The sequence below is a fragment of the Dicentrarchus labrax genome, unplaced genomic scaffold (assembly GCF_905237075.1).
Source record: "Dicentrarchus labrax unplaced genomic scaffold, dlabrax2021, whole genome shotgun sequence".
In the NCBI taxonomy this organism is placed as follows: domain Eukaryota; kingdom Metazoa; phylum Chordata; class Actinopteri; family Moronidae; genus Dicentrarchus; species Dicentrarchus labrax.
Genome location: NW_026136705.1, coordinates 31,274,404 through 31,292,693, shown reverse-complemented (window position 1 = coordinate 31,292,693; position 18,290 = coordinate 31,274,404). Strand labels below are relative to the sequence as shown.

Genomic DNA, 18,290 nt, shown 5'->3' with positions numbered 1-18,290 from the left:
AACGCGCCAGCTGTGTTCCAGGCTTTAGTCAATGACGTGCTGAGGGACATGCTGAACAGGTTCCTATTCGTTTATTTAGATGACATACTCATCTTTTCCCAGTCTCAGGAGGAACACGTTCAGCATGTTCGGCAGGTCCTTCGAAGACTCCTTGAGAACAAGCTCTTTGTGAAAGCTGAGAAATGTGAGTTTCACGTGACATCCGTGTCTTTCCTGGGGTTCATTATTGAACGGGGGCAGGTTAAAGCAGACCCAGCCGAGATTCAGGCCGTGGCTGATTGGCCTAGTCCAACCACTCGCAAACAGCTGCAGCGCTTCCTGGGGTTCGCTAACTTTTACCGTCGCTTTATTAGAAATTATAGCAAGGTAGCTGCCCCCCTGACTAAACTCACCTCAGTGAAAGTACCGTTTGCCTGGTCCCCTGAAGCAGAAAACGCTTTTCTAGCCCTGAAAGAACTGTTTACTTCTGCCCCGGTGCTGCATCACCCAGACCCCTCTCTCCAGTTCGTGGTGGAGGTGGATGCCTCGGACACTGGCGTTGGAGCTGTACTCTCCCAGCGATCCCCTAAAGACCAGAAGCTGCACCCCCGTGCCTTCCTCTCCAGACGCCTGTCCCCTGCAGAGAGGAATTATGATGTTGGGAATCGAGAGCTGTTGGCGGTGGTGGTAGCCCTTCAGGAGTGGAGGCATTGGTTGGAGGGCGCTGCTCTCCCGTTCATCGTGTGGACGGATCACAAGAACCTGGCGTACCTTCGCTCGGCTAAGAGGCTCAACTCCCGTCAGGCCCGGTGGGCCTTATTCCTGGATCGTTTTGTTTTCACCCTCACCTACCGACCTGGGTCCCGCAATGCCAAGCCCGATGCCCTATCATGCCAAGCTGACCCCGAAATGCAGGTAGAGTCTCGAAAGCTGGCTCCACGATTTATTGGACCTTTTGAAGTGGACAAAATCATAAATCCTGTGGCGGTGAGGTTAAAACTCCCTCCGTCATTACATGTGCATCCTGTGTTTCACGTGTCTCTCCTGAAGCCTGTCTCCTCCAGTCCTCTGTGCCCTCCGGCCGACCCCCCTCCGCCCCCCCGGCTCATCGACGACCACCCCGCCTACACAGTTCGCCTGGACGTCCGACGGCGGGGCCGGGGTTTCCAGTATCTGATGGATTGGGAAGGGTACGGGCCGGAGGAGCGTTCTTGGGTTCCCCGGCACTTCATCCTGGACTCCTCCCTTCTTTCGGACTTCTACCGTTCCCATCCTGACAAGCCCAGTAGGCCGCCAGGAGGCGTCCATTGAGGGGGGGGTACTGTCATGGCTCTGCTCCCCTCCTGCTCCCTTTGCTCCTCCTCCTTCCCTGTGTGCCTGATGAGGGTGCGGCCTCCATTCTCCTCACCTGCTGTCTCACCTGCTCTCAATCATTCATCATGCCTCAGCCTTCAAGAACCCGGTTTTCCTCCCACTCATCGCAACTTAGTGGTAACTTTCGTGGCTCCTTTCAGTGTCCAGCTTTCCACTACATGTCCACCCGTGATTCTCCTGCTCCAGCTCCCTTGTCTAACCATTTCTCTCCTGTGCTCCAGGAACCCTCGTGTGCAGTTCAGTTCCCAGAGTCAGTCTCCTGTGCCTCCGTGTCTCCGGTCTCCCTTGTCATTTCACCTGCCTGTTCCCTCTCCCCCCCAGTGTGTGTGTGCGGAATAAAGACCCTTAAACCGTCCATCTTGTCTGTGTGTCTGCTCCTGGGTCCAGTAACTACCCCTGTCAGAACAATCTGGCCAGCATGGACCCAGCGGACCCAGACTCCGTCCGAAGCGCACTGGCCTACCAGGGACAACGAGTGGGCCAACACGAGAAGGTCCTCGACGAGATCGTGGCAGCCATCCAAGACCTTCGCTGCAGTGTGGCCGCCCTTGGATCCAAGCTCGATCAGGTCTCCACTCCTCCCACAGCTCCTACCACCGCCACTGAAGCAGCTACTCCCTCTGCCTCCCCAGCCATGCCGCATGCAGCCTCTCCTTCCCCCCCCGCCCCGGGAACCACACGTTCCTACACCTGAACGGTATGCTGGGGATTTGGGGGGCTTGTGGGCGGTTTCTGCTTCAGTGCTCGCTAGTTTTCCAACAACAGCCGTTTACCTCCAGCTCTGATAGCCCCCCAAGTGGCTTTTGTGATTAGCCTATTGTCAGGGAAAGCAGCTCAGTGGGCAACCGCCATGTGGGAGAAGCACTCCCCTATTTGTGATTCCTTCCAGCGATTTTCTGAGGAACTAAGAAAGGTTTTTGATCATCCTGTGCAAGGCAAAGAGGCAGCTAAGCGTTTACTGAATCTTCGTCAGGGATCAGGTTCAGTAGCTGAGTTCTCCGTCGAGTTTAGAATTTTAGCGGCCGAGAGTGGTTGGGATGAAGAGGCGTTACAGACTGTTTTCGTGCATTGGCTGTCCGAGGTTATGAAAGACGAGTTAGCGGCTAGGGATAGCGCTGCTAGCCTTGATGAGCTAATCTCACTAGCGATTAGGCTTGACAATCGTCTTCGTGAGAGACGGCGTGAGAAGTGGGGGGCGCCCACAAGCCTCTCCTTTCCATGCCCTACCCAGACCCACCATCTCGGTAGGTCCCCAGTTAGCAGCCCCATCCAAACGCCCCTCGAGCCAGGTACCCCCGAGCCCGTAGAAGAGCCGATGCAATTGGGCCGCACCCGCCTCACTCAGGCAGAACGCCAACGCCGGATTAGGTCCGGTTTATGCATTTATTGTGGCCAGCACGGTCACTTCTTGGCTGCCTGCCCCCAGCTGCCAAAAGATTAGGCTCACCAGAGAATGGTGGTACTCTTGTTAGCCAAGTTGCCACTTCCACCTCAGCCCCTCTTACTCGCATGCAATTAAATGCGTCCCTTCGCTGGCAGTTAAACTCCATTCCCCTCACAGCTCTGGTCGACTCGGGTGCCGAGGAGAGTTTTATTGACTCAGCATTCGTGCTTCAGGCAAGAATCCCCACTGCCACTGGCGTACCTTCGCTCGGCTAAGAGGCTCAACTCCCGTCAGGCCCGGTGGGCCTTATTCCTGGATCGTTTTGTTTTCACCCTCACCTACCGACCTGGGTCCCGCAATGCCAAGCCCGATGCCCTATCATGCCAAGCTGACCCCGAAATGCAGGTAGAGTCTCGAAAGCTGGCTCCACGATTTATTGGACCTTTTGAAGTGGACAAAATCATAAATCCTGTGGCGGTGAGGTTAAAACTCCCTCCGTCATTACATGTGCATCCTGTGTTTCACGTGTCTCTCCTGAAGCCTGTCTCCTCCAGTCCTCTGTGCCCTCCGGCCGACCCCCTCCGCCCCCCCCGGCTCATCGACGACCACCCCGCCTACACAGTTCGCCAGATCCTGGACGTCCGACGGCGGGGCCGGGGTTTCCAGTATCTGATGGATTGGGAAGGGTACGGGCCGGAGGAGCGTTCTTGGGTTCCCCGGCACTTCATCCTGGACTCCTCCCTTCTTTCGGACTTCTACCGTTCCCATCCTGACAAGCCCAGTAGGCCGCCAGGAGGCGTCCATTGAGGGGGGTACTGTCATGGCTCTGCTCCCCTCCTGCTCCCTTTGCTCCTCCTCCTTCCCTGTGTGCCTGATGAGGGTGCGGCCTCCATTCTCCTCACCTGCTGTCTCACCTGCTCTCAATCATTCATCATGCCTCAGCCTTCAAGAACCCGGTTTTCCTCCCACTCATCGCAACTTAGTGGTAACTTTCGTGGCTCCTTTCAGTGTCCAGCTTTCCACTACATGTCCACCCGTGATTCTCCTGCTCCAGCTCCCTTGTCTAACCATTTCTCTCCTGTGCTCCAGGAACCCTCGTGTGCAGTTCAGTTCCCAGAGTCAGTCTCCTGTGCCTCCGTGTCTCCGGTCTCCCTTGTCATTTCACCTAGATAAAGTAATTCATCAAGATAAAACTTGATGGCTTGATGGAAATCTGGTAGAGCCACACCACCTTCTGACATGTATTTACACATATGCTGTTTGTTTCATTGTTTATATGTTTGTAACACAAGATTCCTGCTTTATCTGTGTATTTGTATAGAAAATAAATTGCCTATCCATTCATACCTTTTATCATGTATCAGAGAAATTAGCTTTGTTGAAAGCAGATCTCCTCTTTCTTTTCAATGTCTGTAATTTCTAATGCATCAAATCAGCAGTTAAAAAGTAACTAATACTCTGAGTAGTTTTTGAGGAAAATACTTTTACACCAGTAGTTTTACCTGTAATTGAGTAATATTTTTCAGTACTCTTTCTACATGAAAATACAGTTGTAATTATTATCTTCATTTTCTCATTGTCCTGCCTCTGTGAATAAGGAAATTCCAACTTCACAGAATGATCTGATTTCTGGTAGTGTTTCACAAAACACAATTGTTATCAGTTCCTGAAAGAGAAGTAACTTAGACTCTGTGACGCTGACCTGCTCGCTGGCAGGTTTTGTCAACAAACCCAGAGTTTCTGTGTCTTACCTTCCTCTTACAGAGCCAGACACACTGTTTTATTTCCTCATTGATTCACTCCTTATGAAAGCACATTAATCAGCAGAGGATTACTGTCAGCATAAAAAACCTGGCTGAACTTGTTACTCAGGACCATCAAACGTTATCAGTTTTGTGTACTGTTCTATAACCTTCCTCATGTTACATGAAAAAATGTCATATTTCCATGTAGTTTTCCATTGTTTGAGCTTTGACTGAAGCTTTTGTGTTAAGAATGAGACCCCATGAGAGCTGCAGGTTTGGAGATGCTCTGACCCAGTCGTCTAGCGGTCACGATGTGGCCCTTGTCAAAGTCGCTCAAATCTTCCCGCTGCCCATTTTTCCTGCTTCTAACACATCAGGTTTGAGGACAAAATGTTCACTTGCTGCCTGATATACCCCCTCACTCACAGGAGCCATGATAGATAATCAGTGTTATTCACTCCACCTGTCAGTGCTTGATGTATATATACATATATAAAGCTGTTGTTCCACACTCACCACAAGACTCAATCAAGTTTGGATGGATGTGGATGGACAAGTTTCCAAGATGGGAATTTTTTATTGCCGGACACCAGGGGAACAAATACACTGGCCCATGTTTAGACACATTTTTCCAGCACTTACATTTTCGTCTGTCAGACCACATTTTGCTGGTTCCCCTGCCTACTTACATCCCGTTCACATAGGCCACCTGAACACCCAGATCAGCTGCGTGGCTACTGCTGTCAGCCCTATGTTTCTCTATACACTTTTCCTTGTATAGCTTCTTCCCCGGAGTTCTTTTACTTTCTCGTCTCGCAGGTTCTTATGGATCCTGGTGGTCCTTCCAGCCATGGTCCTGCTGGACTGCCACTGCTAATATTACTGATTTTTTGTTTTATTTTATTATTTATTATTATTATTATTATTATTACTACAGTTACTATTATCATTGCTCATCGTCCCCCATCCACTCTCTCTCTCTCTCTCTCTCTCTCTCTCTCTCTCTCTCTCCCCAACTGGTAGAGGCAGACGGCCACCCACCTAGAGTCAGGGTCTGTCCTCTTAAAAGAAAGTTTTTCCTTGCCGCCATCGCCAAGTGCTTGCTAACAATTTGAGACTCGTGCTGCAGTTCCCTCAGGGTTTAATTACGGATGTAGTGTGCCACCGACCTCTTACGGATATTGGCACATACATGGAGTGTCATAGAAATGAGGAAATATTCAAAGAACAATTCAGAACAACTGCCCTTTCCACAAGACCAGATCAATGCTGTGCTGAGAGAGATACAGTAAAATAAATTAGAATTATTGTGTACCTTTTACAATATGAACACATTAATATGATGATATACATAAAGGTTGATTTTCAAGCAGAGAAATAAATGGCATAAAAACAACTTGGTTGATATTTCCTCATTCCCAAAAATACAAAACAAACTGAGCACATATTTCACATGATGTAGTGTGCTATAATACGTATAAGGAGCAGAGGAAGGACAATAAGGAAATGAAGTTGAAAAGATGATCACGTTTCTTACCAGTGATGGAAAGGGGACTGAAATTCAGAACTCAAGTCGTAGTGAATTATGACTTAAAGTGTATTTGTTACTCTGAGGAGTAACATATGTCTAATGATCTAACATTAGGTGCTGTGGTTCGCGGTAGAAAGACACCAGAAACTCTTCTGTAAGGTAAAATTTGTGTTTTTGTCAAAGTAGTCTGGTGGCTTTGTAAAAAGCACAGATGGATTTAATGGCTTTAGTTTCCATAAGAAAGGGCTGTTTGACAGCAGTGAAAATATTCTGAATATTGCATACATTTAAACTGATATAGGCTAGCTGTCTAAAAATAGACTATACTCCACTGCTGCCCCTTCCACAGAAGCATTTAAAAGCTGTATGTACATCATCAGTAACACCATATAACAGCAAATTAAGGCTACGTTGACTCAACAGACAGCTCAGATGAGATTCTTACAAAGGTATGGCATTATGTTAGGTAATGAGAGAAGTAATATCATTAGGACCCCTTCCATAGGAACCACTGTTATTTTACAGGGGTATCGATGTCATAGCAGTGTATGAGTATAGAAAGGAGGAAGGAACTGGAGAGGCAGAAGACTGAGGTAGAGAGGCAGAAGACTGAGGTAGAGAGGCAGAAGACTGAGGTAGAGGCGAAGACTGAAGACTGAGGTAGAGGCAGAAGACTCGGTAAGGCGAAGACTGAACTGGTGAGGCGAAGACTGAGGTAGAGGCGAAGACTGAAGACTGGTGGCGAAGACTCGTGGCGACGAAGACTGAGGTAGGCGAGACTGAGGTGGCGAGACTCGGTGAGGCAGAAGACTGAAGACTGAGGTAGAGGCAAAGACTGAAGACTGAGGTGAGAGGCAAGACTGAAGACTGAGGTAGAGGCAGAAGACTGAGGTGAGAGGCAGAAGACTGAGGTGAGGCGACTAGGTAGAGAGGCAGAAGACTGAAGACTGAGGTAGAGAGGCAGAAGACTGAAGACTGAGGTAGAGAGGCAGAAGACTGAGGTAGAGAGGCAGAAGACTGAAGACTGAGGTAGAGAGGCAGAAGACTGAAGACTGAGGTAGAGAGGCAGAAGACTGAGGTTGCCAAGCTGAAGCAACAGGAAGGCTTTGATTATTTTAACAACAACAAAAAAGATATTTGTGTAATTGTGTTGCATAAAGTTTAATTTAACAGACTCACTGTATTCTAAAATATCATAATATTCACCTGCCAACATCTGCGGCACTATTAAAAGGGATAGGGGAAGCCTAGTGTCCCGAAAATGATCACTGAAGCAAATAAGACACGTCAAGACACTAATCAGAAGGTTGTTGGTTCGACCCCTGGCTCCTCCTTGCTCCCGATGCTGTGTCATCGCTGTGTGAATGTGGGCGAATGTGGCGTGTAGTGTAAAGTGGTCTTTGAGTGGTCGGAAGACTAGAAAGGCGCTATACAAATACAGGTCCATTTACCATTTACCAACTTCAGAGTTCAGTAGCAGAACTTCCTCAGTCATCACTGTCCAGAGATCAGTGGAGAAGCTTTACTCTCACTACGTCACACCTTCCTGTTATTTTTTGCAGTGTAAGATTAGTGGGCTGAATTTGTTGAACTAAAAATGATGGATGGATTTGTTTTCAATGGGGAGTTTAAATATGTTTTAATAATAGGGTGGCTTCCCCATATCTGATGCCCTAGCGCCACCTATGCCTGCCAACCTCGGGGAAATATTCTGAATAACACATTAGTGTAACACTCAGTTCACATGCTTTCCCACCACTTTGCTTTGCATATCATCAAGTTATTCCGTTATTCAAGTTATTGAACATATAAATATGGCCATTAAGAAAACAATTATTTCCATTTTATGCTTCTTTGTACTTATACTGCACTGCATTTTAGATGGAAATGGATATTTAATATATTATTTATTTTTACTCCATTACATTTATTTCACAGCTGTAGTTACCAGTTATATTTCTGTGAATATTATATATTTAAAAACAGTTGACCCTCTATATAAAATAAAACTAGAAAATAGCTTTGTTATAAATAAGACTGTACAAAACTAGAGCTCAGTTGTTAAGATTAGCTTTATGTTGACAACTTTAAAATGTATGAAAGATATAACTTTTTGCTTTTGTATATTGAGTACTTTGCTACTCTTAAGTACATTTTCTGCCAAGACTTGTGTACTTTTACTTCAGTCAGATTTTTAATGCAGGACTTTTACTTAGAGTGTGTAGCTAATGGAGTAACAGAGTAACTTTACATGGTTGTATTGCTACTTTTACTAAAATAGTAAAATATGTCAGTACTTCTTCCACCACTAGTTACACACTACACTACACATACACTGCAGACACACATCTCCCAGTAACTTTCTAGGTAACGTTACTTCTGCTGCTGGGGACTCATCATTATGGTTACAGATTTTACTGCAATAATAATTAATATTATGAATACTATAAAAAGTCACATTTAATCTGTGGCAATATAATATAACATTACTTTGCTGAACAAGTAATCAAGCTTTCAAATTAAGTAACATTAGACTAACGTTATTAATGTTAATTAATTAACTATTACATTTTCCACATCATCCCCGTCCATTGAAGTTTACAAAGGAGTTATAAGAATGGTCCTCAGTAAAGGAACAATCCAGCTGGAGTGAGAAGGATAAAATCTTTCAAATCAAATTTGCATTTTGAACTAATGTTGTGATTGTCAATCATGACCTTCCCTGTGTTGTATTTAGATTGGCAGAGGGAATGGATCCAACACTATGATTGGTCAAACTTCTTCTTGCTTTTCGACTGTCAGTCTCTGCTGCCTCATGCTGTTAGATTCGAGTACTGCTCATGCACAGTTGAACTGCATAGTAGTTTAGAGGGACAATTGTACCAGCGTATTTGGATTGGTTAAAATGTATACCTACACAAAATGCATACATATACTTAACTTCTTAAGTAATCTTAAGTACTATACCACTGACATGTCCAGGTCTTGAGACGGTTAATAGGAGAGAAAAGAGGGAAAACAAAGTTGTGAGACACAAATCTGTTATCAGTTTCTTGGACTTTTTTCTAATCTTTGATTTTTGTTGTAAAGTATTAGATCATTTTCCCTCATTGGGCAATTTTTTAAGTGTATTCATCTGATAAGTTGTGAGGGAATTTTGGAAACAACTGGTTTAATCTTAAACATTGTTGTATTTTATTATTTTCTTTTGTAAACTCTTATTTTGTAAAATAACTACTAACCATATCTGTCAGATAAATACAAGTACAATATCTGAAATGTAGTGGACTGGCAGTGAATAGTAAATAAGATCAGTGGTTCCATGTATTGTGCTACTATTTTGTAGTTTACTTTCTTGCTTTTATTTGGACAGATTACAAAAGGAAGAATACATCTTTTATTAATATATATGAACTGAATTAAGTTTCAGAGCAATGGTTTTGATCACAAGAGAAAGAATTCTGTATATTGACACATTTTACTTGTTTGATACTCGTATTATCAGTTCTCACTCAACTCTACAATCTACTTTGGATTGGTTCATTGTTTTGTCACTATATTTATGCCAGATCTTGCAACCAAAGACACAGCAGGCCGTGGGGGCAAATCTAGCTGTATGAAGAAGCACAGGTAGCTTTATGTGTATTTGACTTCAGATCCAGATAAACAAAAATAAAGTCTGAACATTTTCATTTTTATAAATTGATGTGACACTGCTCTTGTGTATTTTATATAAAGGAAAATCAGAAGTTTACTATACATTACTACAGTGATTCATTATTATCAGGTTATGTTTGAGATCAGTGCAGTGCAAGAATTGTTCAAGACAACAAAGTGGTAGACTCCTCTCACTGGTGCAGTGAAAATACCTGTTGGACATTTGTTTTTAGTCTTTTTAAATCAACTGTTGCAACATTAGACATCAACATAGGTAAAAAAAATTGTTCAGGTACCTGTGTGTGGCTGAGAAAGCCACCTGCCTGACTGTGTATTCACCAATTTATTTGTAAATTTGTGTTGAATCCACCACTTTAGATACATTTTAAATGATTATTATCATTAACGGTATTCTCCAAAAAACTATTAAAATCACACAATCATTTATCTCGAATGATAGCAATGTTTGACGGTTAAAATCATTTCATTGTTGAAGCAGAAAACTGCAGTGGTTTCACTAAAATGTTCATTTTCTAGAGATCAAAAGCTAATGATCTTGTTATCTCAGACAGTTTTCTTGAGCAAGCAAATATTGTTATCCCTAGATAACAATAATACTAATTATCTACTCACTTAACTACGATTACATTCTTCCAGCATAAAAGCATCAATATCTAAAATTCTACACGTATAAAGAAAATCATACCTGGATTTACATCCCCCAGGGAATATGCTCAATGTGTAGCACCAGTCTGTGGAAAATTATAAAGCTCTTATCCTGTACTTTTTACACACCCTTACTTCATTCTTGTTGTCACTGAGCAGCCTTCTGCTGGTGCAACATTACAGATACAACTTTAAATAACTAGATTATTAATGAAATATGTGCTTGGCCACCGTGATTGAATTTTGTAAAAAATGAAATGTCCTGCTATAAATCTGAAAACAGCAGAAGCAGCAGGTAGAAATCACACACATTCTCTCCAAGAATAAGAATAAATTATATTCTGGTAAATTGTGTTCATGTTTTCAGCTTTTGCTTCAGCTTCTTAACCTTTGAACCATGTTCCAAAAAAGAGGATACAATAGTTTTAGAGTGTGATTATACTGCACCGTTTAGTGGAAGAAAATACTTAAACTCATACTTAAATTGTTCTCATACGCGTTCTCAAAGCGCGGCACAAAATCTTTATTTGGCACCTACCCTATTCATTCCTTATAGTGAATTTTAATTCTATCACAAATTTTCAACACTAGACTTTCAACGTTACAAACACTGAAAGCTATCATTCAACTTTTAAAACCCATTAAAACGTTTCAAAATATGAATCTTTTCTTTCAACAAAGTTACAATGGAAGTAAATTAGAAAACCCTTCAAACTCAAACATCTTCAACCTTTTTCAATGCATTTCATTTAATAGAAAAAAATAAAAAAAAAAACATACATTTACACTTTTGACACGTTCGTGTGTAAATCTAAATCCATGAAAATTTCAGTCCTTCTGAGACTTTTCCATCAGTGTGTATCATCGCTAGAGTGGAGAGAATATTTGAAATCGTTTAAAAATCTTGTCTTCAACTCGCTCTCATGGTCAAAATTTTCACTTCACAGTCATAATTTGTACTTCAAAACACAAAACAAGTTGTGCCGGTTGCCGACCAACTGCATTAACTTCCATATTAGGAAGGAGGAGAAATTTCAGAAGTAAAGCAGAAGCAGAGCTTCCTCTGACAGCCAGTGTGCTCACATTGCTGACTCTACACACAAAATCTGACCACATGTGCTCGGCAGGCTCTCGTCTTGCTGAAAATATCCCCATTTTGGTTGATAGCAGTCAGCATCTGGGTGCTAGAAGCATAATCATGAGCAGTGTTGGGAGTTTTGTTTTGAAAATTGTTATTACAATTTTGGAAGCGCAGCAGTGTCAGGCTTTCTGACAGACACACATCAGCTGCCTGGAGAGAGCAGAGGTGGTGATGATGACACCGTTGCAAATGTGATGAGGATTGGCTGGGTGGGCGGATGCCCTGCTCATGCTGTCTCACTGCACGCTGTCTCACTGCACGCTGTCTCACTGCACGCTGTCTGACTGCACACTCTAACTACTACTATAAACACAAGACAGAGACAATGGCGACGAGCCAGGGAAATTCAAAGGTAGCCTTTTTAAACTGGAAGTACCGACACTACTTCTCACTTACTGAAGTTAAAGGAAGAATGTTTATGTAACGTGTGAATTTTATTTTCAATATTTATTTTTTATATATTTTTATTTCTATGCATATGGCTGCAATCTATTGAGTTCAAATAAATACCAAATGCTCTAAAATACTGTATATAGTGTTTTTATTCATCTTTGACGTCATAGAAGATGTTATAGAATGTAATAGCGTTACAGAACATAAAAAATAATGTCACAGTTACTTTGCTGAGTAACTAATTACTTTTACAATGTGGTAACTGAGTTACTAACTCAATTACTTTTGGGGAAGTAATTTTAATTTGTAACTATAACTAATTACTTTTTAAAGTAAGATGCCCAACACTGATCATGAGAGATGTGTGTCAGCTAAAATCTCTGTAAAATGAAACCTCTGACCCTGTAGACAAACAACAAGTGCCATCGTCATGACAACCCTTGACTGCAGTTGGGAGCACAAAGCTTATTTATTTATTTATCTATGTTTGTTTCAATTTTGTGCGATATCTATTTATTTTTATTACTATTATTATTATTAATTTATATATATATTTTATTTTTTTTATTTTATTTTATTTTACTGAGGCAGGGGCTACCTTTCCCATGCAGGCCCAGAGGAGGAAGCTGGCTGTTGGGGGACAACCCGTCACCCACTGAACAGCTCCCAGACCCAACGGGAGAGAGCCTGTTCATGAATGAATAGAAAATAAAAAGAGATGGGGTAGGACAGTGACAAATTAAAGAGGGGAATAAAGTGTAAATGTGTAGTGAAAAGAGAATGTGTGCTAATGTAGTTTTTGGTGAGTCACCTGTATGAAATAATGTATATTTGTCGTACGTGTATCCATATGTGAAGCTGCATGAAAAGTGATTCTGATCTGATGAACCTGATGTTGGTGAGCACAGTAAAACTCAACAGCAGTGCAGGTAAGACCAAGGGAAGATTAAAAAAAATGGAAAGGAGAAAAGAAGACAAAAAGTGGATAGTGTTAGAAGTATATTAATGGATGTTTTTTCATGATCAACCAACAAAATAAAGATATAAATAATATAAAATAATTCTGTATGCTGATTGTTAATTAATTATCTAACCAAAATTAATCGGACAAAAACAACCACAACAAAGTTGGAAATATTAATGAATAGTGATGTAAAGAGATAATAAGTATATTACGGGAATACAAAGCTGAAAACAACAGCCTCTATAAGCAAATCAACTGTAACAAAGGAAATTAGTATTGATGGTGATCAGAACATCAGCGTGTGTAATAAAGATGGAAATAAATAAATATTAGTTATCGGTGCCAGGAGTGTGGATTTGTCTTATAAATGTCACACAGACAGACACACAGACAGACAGACACAGACAACAACGACAGACAGACAGACACACAGACAGACAGACAGACAGACAGACAGACACACAGACAGACACACAGACAGACATTCTTCAACCTTTCAACCAGATCTTGACCACATTATGACATTTATTCATGCATCACAGATATAACAGTATATTTTACATTCTTAATCCTTTTGCCAATTCTCCAATAATTCAAACTCCTTTCTACACTTTGTTAAATTAAATTTATTAATTCAGATGAAAAAACTTAGATCTCAATGTCAGTGGGACTTGATGTCCAGCGACGGGGGACATAATTAAATCCCACCCTGATGTTGACAGGATTAATACAGTTTATCCATTCCTATCTTATCTTATATTTTTTTATATTTTTGTTTGTATTTAAACACTTATGTACTCAGGTCTTATCAAGACTTACCTGATAAAATAAAGGTTTATATATAATCTCCTCAGTCTCCTGCTGCTGCTCCTAATACTTATTTTAGCCCCCTACATCATGTGAAATATGTTGTCAGTTTGGTTTGTTTTTGGGAATGAGGAAACACCAACTTCACAGAAGTGATGATGTTTGAGGAGGCAGGATTAAAGAAATGAGTCTGTTAACTCTGAGATGAGGGAAACTCCAGGAGCCAGTTGCATAAACTTAGTTTAACTATCTTGATCTTACTGCTCTTAAATTGTCAGCTTAGACTTGTCTAATTAAAGCTTTATGTTGAATCATTTGAGGCAGGAATGTATATATGTTTATTATTTTATTAATGACAAGAGCATCAGAAAAAACAATCACCTGTATATTAGATTATTTCTCTTGAGTATATTTGACTGCAGATCCAGACCCAGATGAAAAATGTCTCAACATTTAAATTATTACAAATTGTTGTTGCACTGCAAAGAAAGTTCACTATACATTACTACAGTGATTCAAGATTATCAGATTACATTTAAGATCAATTCAGTACAAGGATTGTTCAAGACAGCAAAAACCTGCATGATTATCAGAGTTTAAAGGAAAAGAGGAAGAGTTTCTGTCTTACATGGTGAAAAGCAGATGACCACTGAAGGTGGTATGGTGATTACTATTATCAAACACCTTTGTATTAACCCACAGACGCAGAAACACAACATCTCCAACCTCTAGCAGCAGTGTAACCCCATTAGCAGAAGACCCATAATGGGATGGTTGATGTTCCCATGCAATAAAAATGTGTTCTGAGTTCTTGACCAACACAGCTCCTGAAGCTTGAGCACCTCCATGTGTTCCTATGTACCACTCGAAGTGGTAGGCTCCTCTCACTGGTGCAGTGAAAATACCTGTTGAACATTTGTTTTTAGTCTTTGTAAATGAAAATTCAACTGTTGCAACATTAGACATCAGCATAGGTAAAAATAACAGAGTTCAGGTACCTGTGTGTGGGTTGTAGGCCTTTCCAATGTTTGTGGGGACATGTTTGAAGATCAGAGTAGTTTGTTTGGGAAAGGGTCCGACATGTCCGCTGCCTGTAGCCAACAGAGAGGCTGAGAAAGCCACCTGCCCAACTGAGAGAGAGAGAGAGCAATATATATACACCGATCAGCCACATTAAGAAGAAGAAGATATACTTTATTAATCCCCAATGGGGAAATTCTTTTTCACTCTTACTTTACACACTGGCCTGAAATAAAATCATGCATATGGAGGGCTTATAGACATGCAAATGTGGAGAGATGGTGGAGTGATGGGCTGCCATGTAGGGACACTGTGAGCAGTTAGGGGTTGGGTGCCTTGCTCAGGGGCACATCAGCAGTACACTGGAGGTCTAACTGACACCTCTCCAGATGTTCTGACCCAGTCGTCCATCACAATGTGGTTCTTGTCAAAGTCACTCAGATCCTCACGCTGCACATTTTTTCTGATTCTAACACTTCAACTCTGAGGACCAAATGTTCACTGTCTGCCTGATATACCCCCCCCCCACTGACAGGAGCCCTGATAACCAGATAATCAGTGTTATTCACTGTCAGTGCTCATAATGCTATAGCTGATTGGTGTGTGGGGTGGCGGGAAATTTTGATGTACCGCCACAAAACACGAATTCACTATAACTTGAGTGTACATTGTCCAATCGGCTCCACACTTCAAATGCTTGATAACAGTCCCGCCCTGAACACGTGTACAAGACAATATTCAGACATAGTGATAGCGCCACCTACTGGCAATAGGAAGTAAGCCCTGCACAGCGATTTTGAGCTGAGTTACGTGAAATGACCGTGCCAGTGACGATTTGTCGAATTCACCGGATTCGCCACAAAACAGCACTCATAACTTCAGTGTGCAATGTCCAATCTCCAATAAACTTCATATATTCTGTAACAGTCTCGCCCTGAACACGTCCTCATAACTTCAGCGTACGTGGTCCAATCTCAATGAAACTTCACGTGTGTTACAACAGTCCCGCCCTGAACATGTCTACGTGACAACATTCAGACATAGTGATAGCGCCACCTACTGGCAACAGGAAGTAAGAGCTGTGTGGCGATTTTGAGCTAATTTACGTGAGATTTTCATGATGTGGGCCGCACGTGTAACGTCGGCACGCGACGTGGGCTGCAGCATGCCCCGAGTTGCGTGGAGTGCGAGGTCCCACCCAACGCTGCTTGCAGCTTTAATGTTTTTTTTTATTTTAGCATACATTAAATTTTGAACATATTTCAGATTTAAAAGATTTAAATATTGAATTGCTAATTTTGAAAAACAATCTCAAAATTAAAGCTGCAAGCAGCGTTCGGCGCAACTCGGGCATGCTGCAGCCCTCTTCGTAACACGTGCGGACCAAAACATGAAAATCTCACGTAAATTAGCTCAAAATCGCACGCAGCTCTTACTTCCTGTTGCCAGAGGTGGTGCTATCACTATGTCTGAATGTTGTCATGTAGACATGTTCAAGGCGAGAATGTTATCAAACACGTGAAGTTTCATTAAGATTGGACCACGTAAGCTGAAGTTATGAGGACACTGTCACTGGCACGCGGTTTGATGTACAGTCACAGCTCAACTTTTCAATCAGTTTGTAGGACGACAGAATTCAAAATCGACAAGATGCCACAGACACGCCGTTCAACGTACAGTCTCAAATAGCACAACTTTTAATGAGCACCATTTTTTGAGTGTACTCACAAATTTTGAAGCAGATCCGATAAATTTCCTAGGAGGAGTTCATTCAAATACAATGCGAAAAGTTCGCCAAAAGTGAAAATCAAAATCAAAATGGTGGCGATGGCCTGAAACTGTGCAAGATGCCTAAGGAAGACATGTGGAACTATGGACTCAAGCTTGGTTTCAATCAGACATACCAATGTGGAGAAATGGTCCACTTCCTTTTTTGACAAAAAATTCACAGGAAGTACTAATTTTATAACGTGCTGGTTTTTTGAAATATCAAAATTCTTTTAATCACTTTTTTATTATGAGGGTCCTCAGATGCTGCGTGAAAAATTTTGTGCGAATCAGACAAAGCGCATGGGGGGAACACGGAAGAGTAGTTTATGAACATTTCGCGCTCTAGCGGAGAAAAATTCTAGGCGGAAGTGGGCGTGGCCTATATCGGAAGATTCAGCTCTATTCACCGAACGCGTGGATATAAGGTTTTTGAATGTGCGACGAACTATGCAGAAGTTATTAGCCTAAGCGCATTTTTTATGATAGTAGCGCCACCTAGTGGCCAACCCGAAAACGACGCATAGAATATGCCCGTTTTCACCAGGCCTGACAATTTTGCCAAATAAAATTGAGTTTTCGTATATGTTCAGGGGGGCAAAAATGCAGTCAAAGGGGGCTAAAAATAATAATAAGAAACATAACAAATACAATAGGGGCCTCCAGCGGTGGATGGCTCGGTCCCTAATAATTATCTCTAATCAAACTAATGTTTGACAGTTGAACATATGCATACTAGCTAGAAACATGGTTCTAGTTCTTATTCTGGCAGCATGTGTAAGAGATTATTTAATGTATTCCAACTTGGTGATAAATTATTGTACAGTTTTTGAAAATTTATTTTTTTTTGATTTTTTTTTTTGAAGAATATCCAAAGGGGGTTCCCAAAAATTCTTCAAATTTAAAAAAAAAACAAAAAAAAAAAAAAAAAAAAATATAATTCCCCAAAAAAAAATAAAAAAAAAAAAAAAACAAAAAAAAAAAAAATAATTTTTAAAAAAAATTAAATTTAAAAAAAAAAAAAAAAAAATTGCATCAGGACAAATACAACTTTAAATAGGTTAGAAATTAAAGAAGTTGGTCATCATGATTGAATTTTGTAAAATGAAATGTCCTATAAATCTCAAAGGAGCAGAAGCAGCTGGTAGAAATCATAAACACTTTCTCCGATACATGCACGTACTAATTATGGCAGCAGTTATCAGTTTCAATACTTGATATTATGGTATTTGAGAGTAAGTAATATTCTGGTTAATTACATTTTATACCACACAGTAGTAGTATTGGCGTTGTAAAGATACATTACATTTTTGGTATACAAATAATCAAACATGATGATTTCACACACACAGTACCTTTCAGCTGTTGCTTCAGCTTGTCAACCTCAGTCTCCTGCTTCTTTAACTCAGTCTCCTGCTTCTTTAACTCAGTCTCCTGCTTCTTCAACTCATCTCCTTCGCTCCAGCTTTGCTGCATGCTCTGAAAAAGAGGAGAAATAAACTTGTTAATGTGATTTGTTTTGAATACTTTTTTTGCACTTTCTATGCTTTTGGATATGAACTGCTATGATATTGATTCCCTTGTAAAACAACAGTGGAAGGGTTCCTGATGTTATTCCTTCTCTCATTACCCGACATAATACTGTACCTTTATTCTCTCTTTGCAGCAATCTCATCTCAAACTTCTGTTGAGTCAAAGTAGCGGTCATCTCTCTCAGCAAAGCATTGATGTCTTGTGGAAAAGGCTGTTGCTTTGCAATCTGCTTATTCTGATCAGTGCAGCCAGAGCAGACCAGCAGCAGCAACGGGAAAATCACAGAGATCTTCATTGTCACACTGGCAGCTTACACAGGTGAACTGTGT

At 41.5% G+C, this 18,290-nt stretch overlaps 1 protein-coding gene across 2 annotated transcripts in view; it reads right to left on the bottom strand.

Moving 5' to 3' along the window:
* LOC127363910 (complement C1q-like protein 2) overlaps positions 1–18,290 on the bottom strand; it is a 27,493-nt gene extending 9,203 nt beyond the window's left edge. Inside the window, exons 1-5 of one of the 2 annotated variants that reach the window (XM_051400868.1) lie at positions 18,076–18,290; positions 17,887–17,907; positions 17,784–17,846; positions 14,640–14,771; positions 14,220–14,546 (exon numbers count right to left, since the gene is read on the bottom strand). In XM_051400868.1, the coding sequence (XP_051256828.1) occupies positions 14,266–14,546; positions 14,640–14,771; positions 17,784–17,846; positions 17,887–17,907; positions 18,076–18,256 (678 nt within the window). In that variant the 5' untranslated portion in view covers positions 18,257–18,290 and the 3' untranslated portion in view covers positions 14,220–14,265. Of the gene's footprint in view, positions 1–13,974; positions 14,547–14,639; positions 14,772–17,783; positions 17,847–17,886; positions 17,908–18,075 lie in introns of those variants that run through there. The other variant, XM_051400867.1, reaches the window with a different exon arrangement.